Here is a 16,716-nt window from a genome sequence, read left to right on the forward strand (position 1 = left end):
TTCTCTCCGTGTGTGTGTCTCCCACACTCTGCTGTAGGAAGCATCTGTGGTTCTCTAATGTGATGCACGCTTTCAGAGCTTAGTCTATAAGCAAATATTGTCCCCTTACTTGGAATCTCTTATTCACATTTCTATTCCTGGTGTCTAGGTCAGTGTCTGGCACAGCCGGAGAAACAATTAATGCATTAACATTGACAAATGCACGAATTGGTTCTGTATGGAAAAATAGATCCCATGGTACCACTGGACTCGTTTTCATATACTTGTCTTAAGTGTATAGAGAGAAATGGAGAAAATTAAAGGTCTTTGCAGAAATAAAGAACAAAGATCCCACTGGAGAGGAAAGAAACAGGATTGTTACAGCTTTAGGGGGAGGGACTATTTATGAAGGTGTGTAAATTGAGAACAAAACTTAGCAATAATATTAAGAAGTCATGAGCCTAAGAGAGAAGCTCTGGTATTATCAAATATATCTGCTAATTTTAAATGAAACTAAATTTCACATGTGAAAGAATGAGGTACAAAATTACTTTTTCTTAGGCAGCCGAGTTCTCCCAATCAAATGCTGATACTTCCACAGAGGAGAGATGGCAAATGCCATTGAAACTATTGTTCTGTTGAAGTGGATGTTTATTTTAAAAGCCACCATCTGTTTGATTCAGGGTGAACTCCTCCTAATGGGCACCCTGCATATTGTGCACAACCTTTTCCCTGAAATGGGTTATCTGAGGAGAATGAAAGCCCTGGCTCAAATGGTGTTGGAAACTTCTATCAGATGACTGTGGTTTGATTTTGGAATCTTTAGTTGGCTTGGGAACTGTCAACACGACATGTGGCAAACTTCCCATTTACAGCACTCTAGACGCAGGCAAGGCCCTCTGGTTGCCCCTGAGGGATGGAAAAGCAGATGGTAGGTGAGCTGGCCCCCATCACTCAGAAGAGCAGTGGCCATAGGACGAAGGCTCCACTTGACAGATTGGATTTAGCCCACCGAGGAAGTTACCAGAAAACCCGTGAAGGACAAAGGGGCTAGGCTGAAATGTTACTGCTTTCCAAAGACATCCCTACTGTGCTAACATTTTTTTTTTTTGATCATGTAAGACAATGGTATTTTTTAGTCTCCTATGAGCCTTCACCACACAGTTCCAACTGTTTGGTCATTGAGCCAAGGGTACCCAAACAAGAACTCCTCTGATATTGGTTCTAAGCTAGATTTCTGCTCAAAAAGATCCCGAAAGGCAAATTCATTCCAACAATGCCCCCAGTAGTTAGCTTAATAAAAAATGTTGCATTTTTTTGAACATTACTAAACAAAATTTATATGGAATTGCCTACATTTCTACTTTTAGTTAAATAAAACTGAATCTCAACTGACACTATTTTAAGGCATTTAAGTATCAATCATTAGCTGGAGTGGGACAGGAGATAAGAATAACTCCTGTAAACTAATTCCACTGGCTCTTGTCTTTACCATTAGGTTTAATATTTGGCTATCTATGGTCGATACAAAAAAGCAAGTGCTCCTTCTCTAAAGGATTTATAGATTGTCTGAACTAAACAACATGCCTTTTGTTCATAAATGTGAATCTGATATATAGAAAGTGACTGACATTTGGATGAAATGAGCAGTTTGGCAAGGTTCTACTTAGCAATTGTAATCTAGATATTACACAAAATAGGAATGCAGGATTGCACATATAATATGGCCTATGTTGACAAAGAAATTTCCCTTTCTTTGGCAGCACCAACTATCTCAGGGAAACAGTGATAGTAATTCTTTCTCAGATTTTTGTTCTCTTAAATGAACTGTCTTCTAGGGCTATGCGCACAAGGTGCTTCATTCCTTAAAGAGTCTTATTTCATATGCCAATAAAGTTTCACTAAGGGATATACTGTCTGGCTTTAGGAAGGAGCATCAAATCTAATAAACTCCCAGGAACAGAGCTCCCCAACTCATTCGGGGCTGGGTGTTTCAGAATGCGTTCCAGGCAGGCTTTCATGGCCGTGTGATCTGAGCAACCACATGGCGCCTTGCGCCTATAACAAGCCCTGCTTGGTTTAATGTTCTACTGCTGCTGTCTTGAAATTCTTAATAATCGTGTGTTCTGCACTTAAAGTCTGATGAGACAATGGAGTATGCACGAGGGCAGAGGTGACACACAGTATGCGGTCTGCTGGCTCCTTGCCACCTGCCCAATTCGCACATAGCCTTAGCAATGCCCCATGAGCACAGAATACCAGTGGACACACAATGCCCGGGAGTTCGGAGAGATCCAAAGACAGCACCTGAGAAGTGTGTTAATCAGTCTATGACTGAGTAAGCGGGGAGCCTGACTATCATGAGAGGCCACATTCTCCATCTGAACCAGAACTTGCTTTGAATGCAGAAAGCAAACAAGGGTGTCCTACTAAACATGAATAACCAAGGAACCCTACATGTCCTTAGTCGGTTACTTCCATGCAAAGATGCTCCTCCACTTACCAGAGAGTTACACCCTGATAAACCCATCGTAAGTTGAAAATATTGTAAGTTAAAAATGCATTTAACACACTTAACCTACCGGACATCCTAGCGTAGCCTAGCCTACCTTAAACGTGCTCAGAACACTTACGTTAGCCTGCAGTTGGGGAACATCACGGAACACAACGAATACACTGTAGAGCATCAGTTGTTTACCCTCGTGATCACATGGCTGACTGGCTGCTATATCTACCGTGTTTCCCCGAAAGTAAGACGTAGCTGGACAATCAGCTCTAATGTGTCTTTTGGAGCAAAACTTAATATAAGACCTGGTATTGTATTGTACTGTACTATATTATATTATATTATATTATATTATATTATATTATATTATATTATATTATAAAGACTTGGTCCTATATTATAATAAAATAAGACCGGGTCTTATATTAATGTTTGCTCCAAAAGACGCGTTAGAGCTGATGGTCCGGCTGGGTCTCATTTTTGGGGAAACACAGCGGCCGCCGCTGTCCAGAACTACAGGAGTATCATACCACATATCACTAGCCTTGGAAAAGATCAAAATTCAGAATTCCAAGTGAGGTTTCTACTGAATGCGTATCACTTTGCCATCACTGTAATGGGGAGAAATCCTAAGTCGAACCATCATAAGTCAGGGATCCTCTGTGCTAGCCAACAATTTACTCTGAAAATGATGACATGGAAGGAAAGGGAAATACAGGGTAACCCATGGTTCCTTTTCCTGCCAGTCCTTCCTTACTCATCAGTAAACCGAAAGTAGAAAGTTGGTACAATATGTATACTTGAAGAGTGAAATAAAAATAGGAAATATATCAGTTAGTTTTGGTCAATGTTTCCACTATTCTGGTAAGAATGAAATATATCCATGCACGAGTTATGAAACACAAACTGTAATTTTGGTGATTCCATATGCAAGTTAAATGCTTTTGTATTTGCCTATTAAACTGGCATTGCAGAATAAAAAGAAGAAAATTAATGCTAATAATTTAAATTTTTAGTATTTCTTTACTTAAAATGACATTAAACAGCAAATAAAAAATAAAAGGTCAAGTCAAAAGAAAAGCCGCAGAAGAATGGAAAAAGCTTTATATGTTCGCATCCTTAAAGGTACCTTCCTCTGCTTTTTGAACAAGGGGTCCCACATTTTCATTCTGCACTGGACCCATGGGTTATATAGCTGGACCTGGTTATAGGTATGTTGAAACTATTACTGATCTTCTCAATCACTTTAGCTCAAAGCGATTGCTTGAAAAGTGTTTAAGCTAATGCTGAATCCTATCCTTTGAATTTTTAAATATATTATTTTCCTGAAATCTGATTATTCTGATGCTACATTAATTCTTATTTGAGAAAGCAGTGTTCAACAAAATAATGAAGCATGTACTTTGTAATGAGAAATTGGACAAGTAGAAAAGGGGTGACAAAAATCACAATGGACTTACATGAAACAGAATTTTCATCTGCAAATTTTTTCTCTTCTTGCTCAAACATAACTTGACTGATCAGTGTCCTGCTCATCCTAGTAGACATGCAAACTGACAAGCCAATTGCCAAATAGATCTTTCCCATTTCTGCCAAGAACCTTCTTTCAACAGCATGTGAAATAAAAACTCCACGCTAAAGGCTGAATCGACACCAGTCGTAAGATTAAGTCTAGAGTGCTGTGGAAATCACTGCAAAGAATGCCATCTCCAAAAGACGCCCCACCAGCCTGGACAAAGCATGAGGGAGCACGCTGGAGGGAAGAATGCTGTTCTAGTCCTCGGGGAGGCACCAGATGGGATCTAATAGCTCTTTTCTACTACTAATTTCTATGATAATTCCAAGTTGCCACATGGCATATGTATTTTTTTTTTTAATCTGAAGACAGAATATCAATCAATGAAGTGACCAGGATTTTAATAAAAGGTATTTTTCATGAACTGTATCTATTCACACATGATATTTCTCACCCAGCCCTCACCTCCAACCTCCAGCAACACATCATTTACGGTTAGGTTGGGAGAAGCACAGAGAGTGAGGTCAAACACAATATGCTTATAATCATTATCAGTACCAATGAGAAACAAAGAGGTTCTAAGTTTTATTAGGGGGTCAGATGCCTTTTACAGTAACTTCATGAAGTCACTTTAATTTTTTTTCTTAAAATCAGAGATCATACCTGGATTTTAAAATTATAGCCTGCCAATTAATGTTTGAGAAAAAAAATTACAAAAGTAAAATTTCTTCTGATTTTAAAGAGAAGACCAGGAATTAGAGAAGGTGATATAAATGATTTGGGAAAATCACAGAAGAATTCCTAGCCATTCTTACTGATGAGTTCAGACGTAACCTGGTTGAGGATGCCTTTCCCTTGTCCTCCCAACCAGAGGCCACTCCTCCTGCCCCTGACCTCCTACAACACTATTTGTATTTCTCTGGTGGCACTTGCCACATTCTTTGATCTATTTGAGTCATTTAATTTGCTGTTGGCTTCTGGTAAGCAGTCTGAGTGACCCCATCACACTTCCCTCAGCAACCCACCTTAGATGCACAACAGCCTGCAACAGATAGGGATGGATGCAGGAAGAGACTAAACTTGGGGAAAAATACCTGAAAAGATATGAGCATCTCTTGACAGTCACAGCTTCTTAGCACAAACTTATGTGATAAATTATGAAAATAAACTCTTCCTAAGTTTGATGCAGCACATTATTATATTTAATGTAAATTAACAAATGTTATGAAAATCACACTGTTATTTTCAACACAGACTGAAAACAATTCTCTCTTCCCTCTTCAACACAGTTAATACTTACCTCTCATGGAAAACTGCCAGGAATCTGGAATCTGGGATGATTAATAAGTTGCATATTTAAAGCAAAAAGATACAAGCTCTGGTAGAGTGGGATAAGGCACTTCACGGCCCTGCTGGCATTGATGCACGTGGCACATATAAGGCTTGGCAGTAGCTTCCCACTCACTATGGCTCCATCAAACAGGGGCCCAAAAAACGGAACCTGTTGATTCAAAACAGAAAAACACTTAATTTTCAAAAAAACAGTAAAGTCAAACCAAAGACATGAGAAAAGCTGGTTGGTATCTCAGACCTGTTATGACCACCCATAGAACAGATGCTGACCTTAGCGGGACACAGATCTAGGGCTTTCAAGTCAAGCAAAACAGCATTACTCTATAATGCTCCTCTGCTATGAACTCTTCAGCAAAACTTCTAGTGACAAATTATCACCAGGTTATTCTTTTTATTCGTGTGTTGTCATTTGCAGAAATGGCATTATTCTAAGTGCCTACCTTATGTGGATTACGCACAATACACAGCCCTGCCTCACTGCACACCTGTAACCTTTATCCTTCTGAAACCAGTTTTGGAATTGGCCATATTTCTGCATGGATCCCGATACATAATAATTCTTAACAGAGATGATGACTATCCCTGTTAGCAACTACAAGGTCCTACATACAGTCCTTGTTTTCTAGAACCTTCTTTCCCTCTGCTTCTAAGATAGCGCATATTCCTCATTTCCTTTCTTTTTTAAACAGAGACTTGGTTTTTCCTTCACTAGACCCAATTCTGCCATGTGGGAAACCCACAAGATTTTGATGCCTATCTTTCTGGATTTCTTTCTTTTCTCTCACTTATTTTTCTTTTTCCCACTAGAATTTCATCGACTTTATTTACCAATATGGAGACTGTCAGCTCCATGAGGTCAAGGACTGGGTCTGCCTTGTAACTCTTATATTTATTCACTCATACGTGCTTTATTCATTTATTAAAAAAAATATTTATTATGTGACAGATAGTGTTCTATTCACTTGAGACATAGCAGAGAATAAAAAAATTCCTGATTTCACTGAGCTTAGAATTTATTGGAGGTTTCAGAGAGTGAACAGCATAAATACATAAAATATATGATATGTTAGATAGTAAAAGTGCTAAGGTGAAAAATAATGCAGGGAAGAGCAGTAGGACTCTTTTTGAAGGGGGGAAGTTCTCCAATTTTAGATCCCCTACACAGGGAGAGTTTCAAGGGGAAGACGGTATTTCAGTAAAGACTTAACAGAGATGAGGGGATGAACCTCAAACTATGAGGTCATGTGATAGAAGAGCATTCCCAGCAGAGGAACAGAAAATACAATGGCGCTGTGGTGGGAATGCAATTACTAATATTTTTAAGCAACAGCAAGGAAGGCACAATGGGTGGAGCTGAGTAAGCATGAGACAAAACGGAGGCAGATAAAGTTGGACAGGTAATTCTAAGAGGGGACCTGTGGGAAACTTTAAGGATTCTGGATTTCTGCTCTAAGTAACATGAAAGCCTTCTAGAGGGTTTAGGGAAGTGGGGGATATGATCTAACCTACATTTTAACGGTACTGCCTGGCTGCTGTGTTAGGGAAGTTGTAAAGGGTAGGCATTATGGAGACCAGTTAGGGAACTACTGAAAAATCCAGGTAAGAGATGATGATGGGATAGATCAGAATGGTAGTAGAAGTGAGGAGAGTTGGATGGTTTCTGGATATAGTTTGAATGCAGAGCTAAAGGATTTGCTGAGGATTTAATGGAGTGGGAGAGAAAAATGGAGTCAGGGATGATGCCATGGTTTGTGGCCTAACAACTGGAAGGTTGGAGCTACCTTTTCCTGAAATGGAGAAGACTTAAGGGGAGAGTCATTGGCTCAATTTTAGAAATGCTACGTTTGAGATGCTTATTAGATATCTAGTGGTGATACATGAAGGTGGCAGAGGTTATAACAGGCTGGAAGTCAAGGGAGAGTTTCAGGTTTAGAGATTTCTAAGTGTTATTCATTTATAGATGGTGTTTGGAGCCATAAGATTAGATAACCAGATGAGCAAGAAAAGAGGTTCAAGGACAGTATTTTGATGTTTAGAGGTTGGAGACATGAGGAAGAATTCTCAAAAAGGACTAAGAAGGAGTGGCTGGAGGTGGAGGAGCAAAACTTCCAATGAGTAGCACTGTACCTGGCAAATGGTTGGAATGCAAATACCAAATGATTGAATAGATTAATATTTTAAGTAATTTAAACGAATTAATGAATGTGAGTCTCCAGCCTAGGTGTCTTGACTTATGTTAGACTACTTCTCTGTAGAACACCTTTTCTGTCATTGGCATTGGGGGAGGGACTTACGATACAACATCATGAATGAATGACTGTTATTTGCCCATAGGAGCTGACACAATAAAACTACAGACTAGCATCCTGACAAAGATGCAAAAATTCATTATAAATTGTTAACAAATTAAATCCAGCAAAGAGCACTGTATCTTGACCAAGTGGCATATTCCATAAAAAAGCAAGGTTGGTTTAACATTTATAAATGCATCAATACAATTCACTAAATTAACAGAATAAAGAAGAAAAACCTCATGACCTAAATAGATACAGAAAAAGCACTAATAAAATTCAACTCTCAGTCATGATATAAAAACAATTCCCAGAAAACTGGGAATAGAAGGGAACTTCCTCAATTTGATGCAGTCTTAAAAGAAAAAAAAAATATGACATCATAATTAATGATGAAGTATTAAATGTCTTCTACCAAAGATCTGCAAAGGCAAGGATGTCTATGCTCACTTCTTCTAGTCAACATTTTTGAAGGTCCTTGTTATACAATAAAGAAACATATAAGAAAGGGAAAAAAGGAGCATAAAGATGAGAAAGAATTCGTTTTTATTCAGATAACACAATAACGTACATAAGAAATCCAAAGGAAGTTAACTAGAACTAATAAGTGAATTTTAGAAGGTCACAGAATACAGTACCCTCCAAATCAATTATATTTCTGAATGTTAGCAACAACTGGAAAATGACATTTAAAAATATTGTTCATAATAGCACACAAAAAATGAGTACTTAGAAATAAATTTGACAAAAGTTATGCAAGACATCTATACTTAAAACTACCAAACATTGCTGAGATAAATTAAAGACAATATAAATAAATGGAAAGATGTACAATGTTCATGACTTTGAAGTTTCCATATTGTTAAGATCTCAAGTCTTCTGAAATTGAGCTATAGATTCAGCACAAAGCAGAGCAAAAATTCTAGTAAGCTGTTTTTATAGATATTCGCAAGCTGATTCTAAATTTATATGGAAACAAAAAGACATAAATTAGCCATGACAGTAATACTATAATAATTAACATATCATAATATTGGTACCAGGATAGACAAATATATCAATAGAACAGAACATACAGTCCAAGGATAGAGCCACATATTTGAGGGTATATGGTAATTGATTTGCAATAAAGGAGCACATTAATTTCACAAAGAAAGTAAAGTCTGTTTCAGTAAACAACTGGATAGCCAGCCACGAAGAAAAATGAACCTTGACTCTACCTTATACCACACACAAAAACTGAGATGGATTATAGATCAAAACATTAAAGCTAAAACCACAAAGCTTCCAGAAGGAAACATGAGAAAAATCTACACAACCTTGGATTGTTAAGCAAGGATTTCTTAGGATACAAAAGGCACCAATTATAAAAGAAAAAAAATAAACTGGACTTAATAAAATTTTTAAAAATTCTGCTCATCATAAAAATTTTTAAAAAGGCAACTCATACATATTCTCCAAACTGAACATATACTAAATGTCCATAAACAGGAAAATAAATTAAGAAACTGTGGTATATTCACCCTATAGAATATTCCACAGTAATGAAAATGAACAAACCACTACTACATGTAACATCATGGGAATCATCCAAATACAATGCTGAGTGAAAGAAACAGACACAAAGAAGTTCATACTGTATATAATTCTATTCACAGGAAGTTCAAAAACAGGTCAAACTAATCAATGGTGATAGAAGCCAGAATAGTAGGTACCTTTTTCGGGGGATTATTCATTAGAAGGGGGCATAAGAGAGATTTCTAGGGGTTGGCAATATCCTATGTTTAGATCTGGTAGTAAACTGTTCACTTTGAAAACATCCATTAAACTATATACTTAAAACTTATGCCCTTTTCTTTATAGTTCAAAGACAATATTTTTAAAAACATAAGCAAGAATACGGAAGATTTGAACAATAAAACTAGTTCTAATGGATATACACAAAGCGCCTCATCATTTCAATTCTCACAGAGTATTTTTTAAAAATTGACCATATTCTAGGCCAAGGATCCACAAATACAGCCTGTGGGGACTAACTCCAGTCAGGTGCCTTTTCTTGTATAGCCTATAAGCTAAGAATGGTTTCTACTTTTTAATTGGTTGAAAAGAATATTCTGTGATGTGATAATTATATGACATTCAAAAATCAGATCAAAAATAAAGCTTCACTGGAGCATAGCACGTTCCTTCACTTACGTGTTGCCTATGCCTGCTTTCATATAGCAATGGCAGGGCTGAATGGTTGTGACAGACACTGCATGGGCCACGTGGCCTGGGACATTCACTACCTGGTCCTCTCCAGAAAAACTTTGTTGAGCCCTCTTCTTGGTCATAAGGGCAAGTTTCAAAAAATTTTAAGCAGCTGATATCATAGGATCCATATTGTGCTTAAAAAGCTATTAAGTTAAAAATCCACAAAGAAAGGATAACTAGCACAAACCTCTGTTTAGAAACTAAGAAACGTACTTTTAAATAACTCAGGGGCCAAAAAATACTAGAATGGAAATTTAAAAATATGTTAAGCTAAATAATAATGAAAATAGTAGATATTATAACATACGTTGAAGTAGTACTTAGAGAGAATGTGTGGGATTAGATGCTTTTATTAGAAAAGAATAAAAACTGCAACTTAATAAGACAAGCTTCCATTTCAAAAAGTACTGAAAAACCAAAAGAATAAAATAAATTCAAAGAAAATAGAAGGGGAGAAATAATAAAACGTAGGCATCAATGAAATAGAAACACAATAAAGAGAACAACGATCAAAAGTTGGTGCTTTGTAAAAAGTTTAATACAATTGACTGGTAGATCTTTGGCAAGATGAATCAAGAAAAGAAAGCAAAAATAAATAATATTAAAAATAAAAAGGGCTACAACTATAGATGCTTAGAAAATATGTGTAACCTCATGCCAATACATTTGAAAATTAAAATGGCCAAATTCTCAGTAAAATACAATTTAGCAAATATAGATACAAAATGATATATAAAAACTACAATTCCGTAAGCTTAAAGTAATTGATCACAGTGAAAAAAGCTATTTTAATGAAAAAACAAACAAACAAACAAAAAATCTATACCAGAGAGCTTTAATGGCAAATTCTACAAAACCTTCAGAAACAATTATTATTTTAGAGAAACTTCCCAGTATATAGGGAAAGAGCAAACAAACCCACTTATCTTATTAATAACAAAATTAGGGGCCAATCTCACTCCTGAATATGCAAGCAAAAATCCCAGCCAAGTATTAGCAAACCAATTCAATAATGTACAAAAATAATCAAACATCATGACCGAGTTGGGTATATCCCAGGAATAAATGTGTGGGTTTTCGTTAAAAATGAGCCTGTATACTTAACTACATTAGTAGACTAAACGCAAAACATCATCTGATCATCTCAACAGATATATAAATTTTTTTCATAAAACTCAAACCCATTTATGAAAAATTTTTTTTAGCAATCTTGGAATTAGAAGGGAGCTTCCTTAATTGTTAAAGAGTATCTACCAAACCCTATGGCAACCACTAAACTTAAGGGTAAAACATTGAAAGCTTTACATGTGAGACTGTGAAAGGAGAGAAAAATGTCCTCTAGGTCACATCTATCGACATTTGTACGGGAAATCCTTGTGAATACAGTAATGCAAGAAATAGAAGATTATGAATTAGAAAGGAAAAAATGAACTTGTCATTTCAGATGACATGATTATATTCACAAATCTCCAAAAGGATCTACAAAAAATTTTTCAGAATTAGTAATAGAGTTTATCAATGAATACAGAATAAACTCACAAAAATCCCACTGCATTTCTGTCAACCAGCAACAAATGGTTAGATAATGAAATGATACTATTTAAAACAGCATAAAAATATAAGGTCCACAGGAATAGATCTAACAAGGAAAGTAACAAAAAGCTTTAAAACTTTATTGAAAGATGTTCAAGTAGTCTAAAAAGTAAAGTAGTCTACATAAATGGAAAGATGTATCTCTTTGTGGACTAGAAGACTCAACAGTTGTCATTTCCCTTCCCTGATGGAACTATGGATTCAATGCCAGATACATGTGTGTCTTGAGCTGATTCTGAAATCTATGTGGAAATCAAAGAGGCCAAGAAAAGCTAAGGGATCCTTGAGTAAGAAAAGGGTAGGGACTTGCCCTGTCTTATAGCAAACTATATCGTAAGCTGTAGTTATTAAGTAAGACAGTGTGCCTCTGGACCAGTGGAGTTAAATGAAGGAGCACGCATAGCCTCTTCCATGTATGATGGTTGTTAAAAATTCATTTCTGATGCTAAGTGGGATATACTACCTTGTGAGGTGGGGATACTGACCCATAAGATATGAGGGTAATGAAAATTAAGTTCACGAATTCATCCTCAAAAAAGTGCTACATACCTCACTGCTGAATATCACTACAGTCACCTTCGAAGTACTCCCCTTGGGAAGCTATGCACTGATGCCAGTGCCTAGTCCACCCTTCAAAGCAATTTGGGAACTCTTTTTTTGGAATGGCCATCAGAGCTGTCGTCGTATTACCCTTGATGTCCTGAATGTCATCAAAATGTTTTCCTTTCAATATTTCCTTTATCTTCGGGTAAAGAAAGAAGCCACTGGGGGCCAGATCAGGTGAGTAGGGAGGGTGTTCCAGTACAGATATTTGTTAACTGGCTAAAAACTCCTTTTGCTTTTGTTCATTGGTAAGCTCCTTCAGGACCATTTCTGCAAACACCTTTCTCATGCCAAGATTTTCAGTTAAGATTTTCCTAACTGTTTCTCTATTGATGTTTACTTGGTCTGCTATGCTTTTCACAGTCAGCTGACAAGTTTGATGCACAATTTGACGAACTTTTGCAATGTTTGTCTCAGTTCTGCTCGTTACTGGCTGCCCTGACGTCTCTTCATGAGCACCGTGTTCTCACCCCTCAGAAAAACGTTTAATCCATTTGTACACTGCCGTTCTTCATGGCATTATCTCCATAAACTTGGACTAACATGTCCCTGATTTCACTTCCACTGTTGCCAAGTTTAACAAGAAATTTAACGCTTGTTCGTTGCTCTAATTCAAGCTCAGACATTCTTAGACACAAAAACACGCAACAACAATAATGAATGCCACTCAGCAAGACACTGCCACACGTTGACATGAACACAGCTCTGAGACACTGATACACCAAGATTATGAAATCTTACTGAGTAGTTTATACAATGCTGCCAATGTAAGCGCACCGAGGCAAATTCGCAAACCTAATTGTCAAACCTCATGTCCTTGGAACCAGGGAACAGTACATGGTAGCATTTCTTCCATAACCAGATTACTCAGGTCTAGGTGTAGGGGGAAGGGTACTGCTTACTTTACTTCTCCTGACCCACATGCATTTTTTTCTTTTGTTCCTACAATGCTGGCCTGATTTTAGATTTTAGTAGTTAAGGAAGCAGCAGCACTTCTACCAGAAGAAGACATGAAGGTTTCCCTCAATTTGATGTGGAAAGTGCACCTGGCTATCAGGCTCCCAGACGACTGGACATCAAGGCCTTGACACAGTGCCTGGCGTAAAGCAGCCTCAATAGATACATGTTGCCTGAATGACTGAGTGAAGGCCTCCAGCTCCCAAGGCTCTAACTGCTGGACATTAATCAAATCTGTTGTCCCTCTTCAAATTTCTAGAACAAGATCTGTTGTGACCGTCTGTCTTTCAGTTCATGGAGATACCAGAAAGGTCAGGGTTCAAGAGTGACAGGGATGGCCCTGGGGTCCTGAGCAGGCATTCTGCTGACACACCTCTTCTGTTTGATGGGTTTCAGAAAAGGTCTCCACAATTAAAACACAGAGATGTAAAAACTGCAAAGATTAGGTGAAGCTATTTTGAGATCAACACCTACTCCACAGAGGAAGCAGTCAGATCTGAGGGAGCAAAGTGGGAGCAAAGAAGGACAGGACTCAGTTCTACTAGTGGTGACTACTAATGAGTGTTTCCCCCTTATGATAGTACTGAAGGGGGGTGGGGAGAGGCAAGAGTGGGAATCTTAATTCCAAAGAAGAAAATCAAGTAATTACTACTCGTAGTCTAAAATCATTCACTGTTACCTAGTCCAGGTAACAATGACAACAAATAAATAAGAAAATAAGAAAGAATAATCCTTTCCTCTATCTTTAGCTACATCATACTTTTAAAAGTTTATTTAAAATATGTTCCTTAAGATTAAGAAATACAAACAGTTAGTTACAAAACAGTCATGGGGATGTAAAGTACAGCATAGAGAATACAGTTAACAATGTTGCAACAACTATGTACAGTGCCAAGCGGGTGCTAATCGGCAGGATCGCTGCGTAAATTATGTAAATGTCTCACCACTATGCTGTACACCTGAAACTAATATAAAATAACACTGAATGTCAACTGTAACTGAAAAAAATAAATGATTTAAAAAATAAAATATATTCCTTAAAAAAAGTGCACTTCCTCCTATAACAAACTAAATGCAGTCCAGTAACTGGTGAGCTGGTGTTGTGATGAAAGTATTCATGAAGAAAACAACACAACCAATAACCAAAAAACCAATAACAATAAGCAGCAAACTAATGAATTTCAGATATAGCACAGAAAATATACCTTTAAGGATAAATTCTCTAATTCTGGGGGTAATGGACCTTGTTTCCTTCTGACACAGGAGTTCTATGTGTATCCAACACCCTGGCCTCCCCTGCTTGGCTTCAGCCCACACAGGGTATGCAAACGAGTACAGGAAGGTAGGAAGGTGCTCTCACATGAGCCGAAGGGTCAGGAGAACGCACCCTACCTCTTGGCCAGAAGGCCTTTTGTGCTGAGGTAGCTCAGAAGTAGAGGATGAAAACTGTCTTGCTTTCTGACATGAGCCAGACTCTACCATTTGCCACTCTGTGTAGTTACATGCTGGCTCTGGCTGGCCAAAAAAGGGAGAAGGCAAAGGAGAGGAAGATGTATATATCAAAGACTGACTAAAAAAAGGGGAAAACAGTGTCAACTCTTGAGGAAAATCAATTGAGAAGGAATTCTCAATAGCCAAATTGTGGTGAAAGATAAAACAGGAGGTAGGAGTTAATAATAGGCTACAGATTTTTTCCCATCTGTATTGCAGTTTATCTTACAAATAAATGTTCTTTATTATTCTCTGGCAACTGCTTATGGGTGACTCAGTCTTCAAAAACTAGACAAAAGGAATAATGTAAATCCCTTGTATCCAGGGTATTCCTCTAATTAGGAGTGGCAACAAATTAGAGAACAAATTTGATTTTGATGTAACATCTGCAAATGACAGCTGCCTTTTCACAAAGTTCTCAGTGTCATTCCTTTACTAAAAATAATAACAATGACAATAATAATAAATTACCAAAACAGAACATATTGCAATAATCCATTTAATCACGTATTTTAGTAAATTCTGGTTATTCAGTATTTTCAATTATCTTTTCAAAATAAATGATTCATTATATATTCAAAACTTAACAACTCACTTTCCCTGAGAATTTCCCAGAGTATTTTAAAGTATATCACTTAATCTCAAAAAGGTTACTTCATTGGCGCTGAGATAAATATTTAAGAAAATTACACATACGAAATAAAAAGAAAGAAATTGACATAGCCATGTTTCAGACAAACACATTCCCTACATAATGAAGCCACACTAGTAAAAGTTTCCTTTCAAACACAGGTACCAATACTGGCTACTCTCAGCCTCTCCTGTGCAATTGGTCTTGTGACTTCTGGTCATCAGCCGTCACCAGCATTTCTGGGCACCTGCTCCTGGGCTAGCTGTCATCCTAAAGAGGGACACATACACATACATACTCACAGTAGTTGCTGAATCTGCAAGGGAGCCAGCTACCACCTCCACAGCAGCCTGGCGAGTTGGGACAAATTAAGAAAAGATGGGAACATGAGGATCTAGCAAGAGCCCATTGTCTTAAAGGGGCACTTAATCCCTGAAAGGACTCTGCAGAGAGAGAGTACTTGGTCCCCAACCTGAATGTGACGGTGAGGAAGCTAAGGCCCAAAGAAATTGAGAGATGTGCCCAAGATACCAATGGCAGCATTGGAGCTGGAACTTTGGGGTCCTATCTCCTATCTTATTACTCTTTCCTGCCTATGCCTCTCAGAAATGACTGAATCACCATCCTTTGTTCTCTTATGACCATATCTACCAGTGCCGAGTAAGTAGACTTTGGAGGACATTAACATGTTTTTCAATTATGAAGTTGACACTCTGGTTGAGGTGATAAGGAGGACCTTTCACCAAAGCTTCCTCTTGTCTCAGCTGCTTCTGGTCAAGGCTGCTTCAGCACGTCTACCCTTTGGTCAGTTCCTAGCCAGTCACTAATGTGCCTGAAGATAAACATGCCAAAAGCGCTAACAGTTACCATCACACATTCATAAAGGCAAATGTTTTGAACACCAATATTACTTTCAGTTATTGAAACAAGGAAGGCAACATGGGTACTGACTGCAATACGGGAGCTTTATGAATCACTTTTCTACAGAACAAATTGGGCATTTTAACAAACCCTTTAAATCACTCACATTCTGCTCTATACGCAAGTCTTCCCTGAATGCTGACATAGTAATAATAAAAGCAGAAAAAAACAGAAGTCTGACAAAAGCACATTTTTTTTCTGTGACCAAAGACTATTGTGTCGATATTTATGGAGATGGACTTATTTTGAAAGTAATTTCACAATGAAATGATGTTGCTAAGCACACTGATTTTTATTCATTTATTTATTTTTAAAAAGTTCAATAAAAAGCTCAAGAAGTGAGCAGATCTTTTCAGACGTGAGGGCTTTAGGCACTCACACAAGCACACCCACACTTCTTCAACATACCATTTCACAAATTGTGTGCATTATTAAGAAGAGGCGAATTCTGCCAGACACGTAATTTGTGTATTTAAGGGAGGTGTATGGAATGAAAAAGCGAAATATGTTAAATTTCAAAGGATTGGGAAGCAATGCTGCTTGTGAGCTTGTATTACAAACAGCCCTACATTATTACATTCGCTATTAATGAGGCCAAGTGAATGAATGTACAATTTGAATA

General features: G+C 37.5%; 1 protein-coding gene across 4 annotated transcripts in view; it reads right to left on the reverse strand.

The window, feature by feature from the left end:
• Positions 1-16,716, reverse strand: part of RALGAPA2 (Ral GTPase activating protein catalytic subunit alpha 2) — a 316,937-nt gene that overhangs the window by 76,265 nt on the left and 223,956 nt on the right. For all 4 annotated transcript variants that reach the window (XM_033094559.1, XM_033094558.1, XM_033094556.1 and 1 more), the window contains one exon: positions 5,375-5,502. In XM_033094559.1, coding sequence (XP_032950450.1) covers positions 5,375-5,502 — 128 coding nt within the window. The remainder of the gene's footprint in view (positions 1-5,374; positions 5,503-16,716) is intronic.

Source organism: Rhinolophus ferrumequinum, chromosome 23, assembly GCF_004115265.2.
Source record: "Rhinolophus ferrumequinum isolate MPI-CBG mRhiFer1 chromosome 23, mRhiFer1_v1.p, whole genome shotgun sequence".
Taxonomy (NCBI): domain Eukaryota; kingdom Metazoa; phylum Chordata; class Mammalia; order Chiroptera; family Rhinolophidae; genus Rhinolophus; species Rhinolophus ferrumequinum.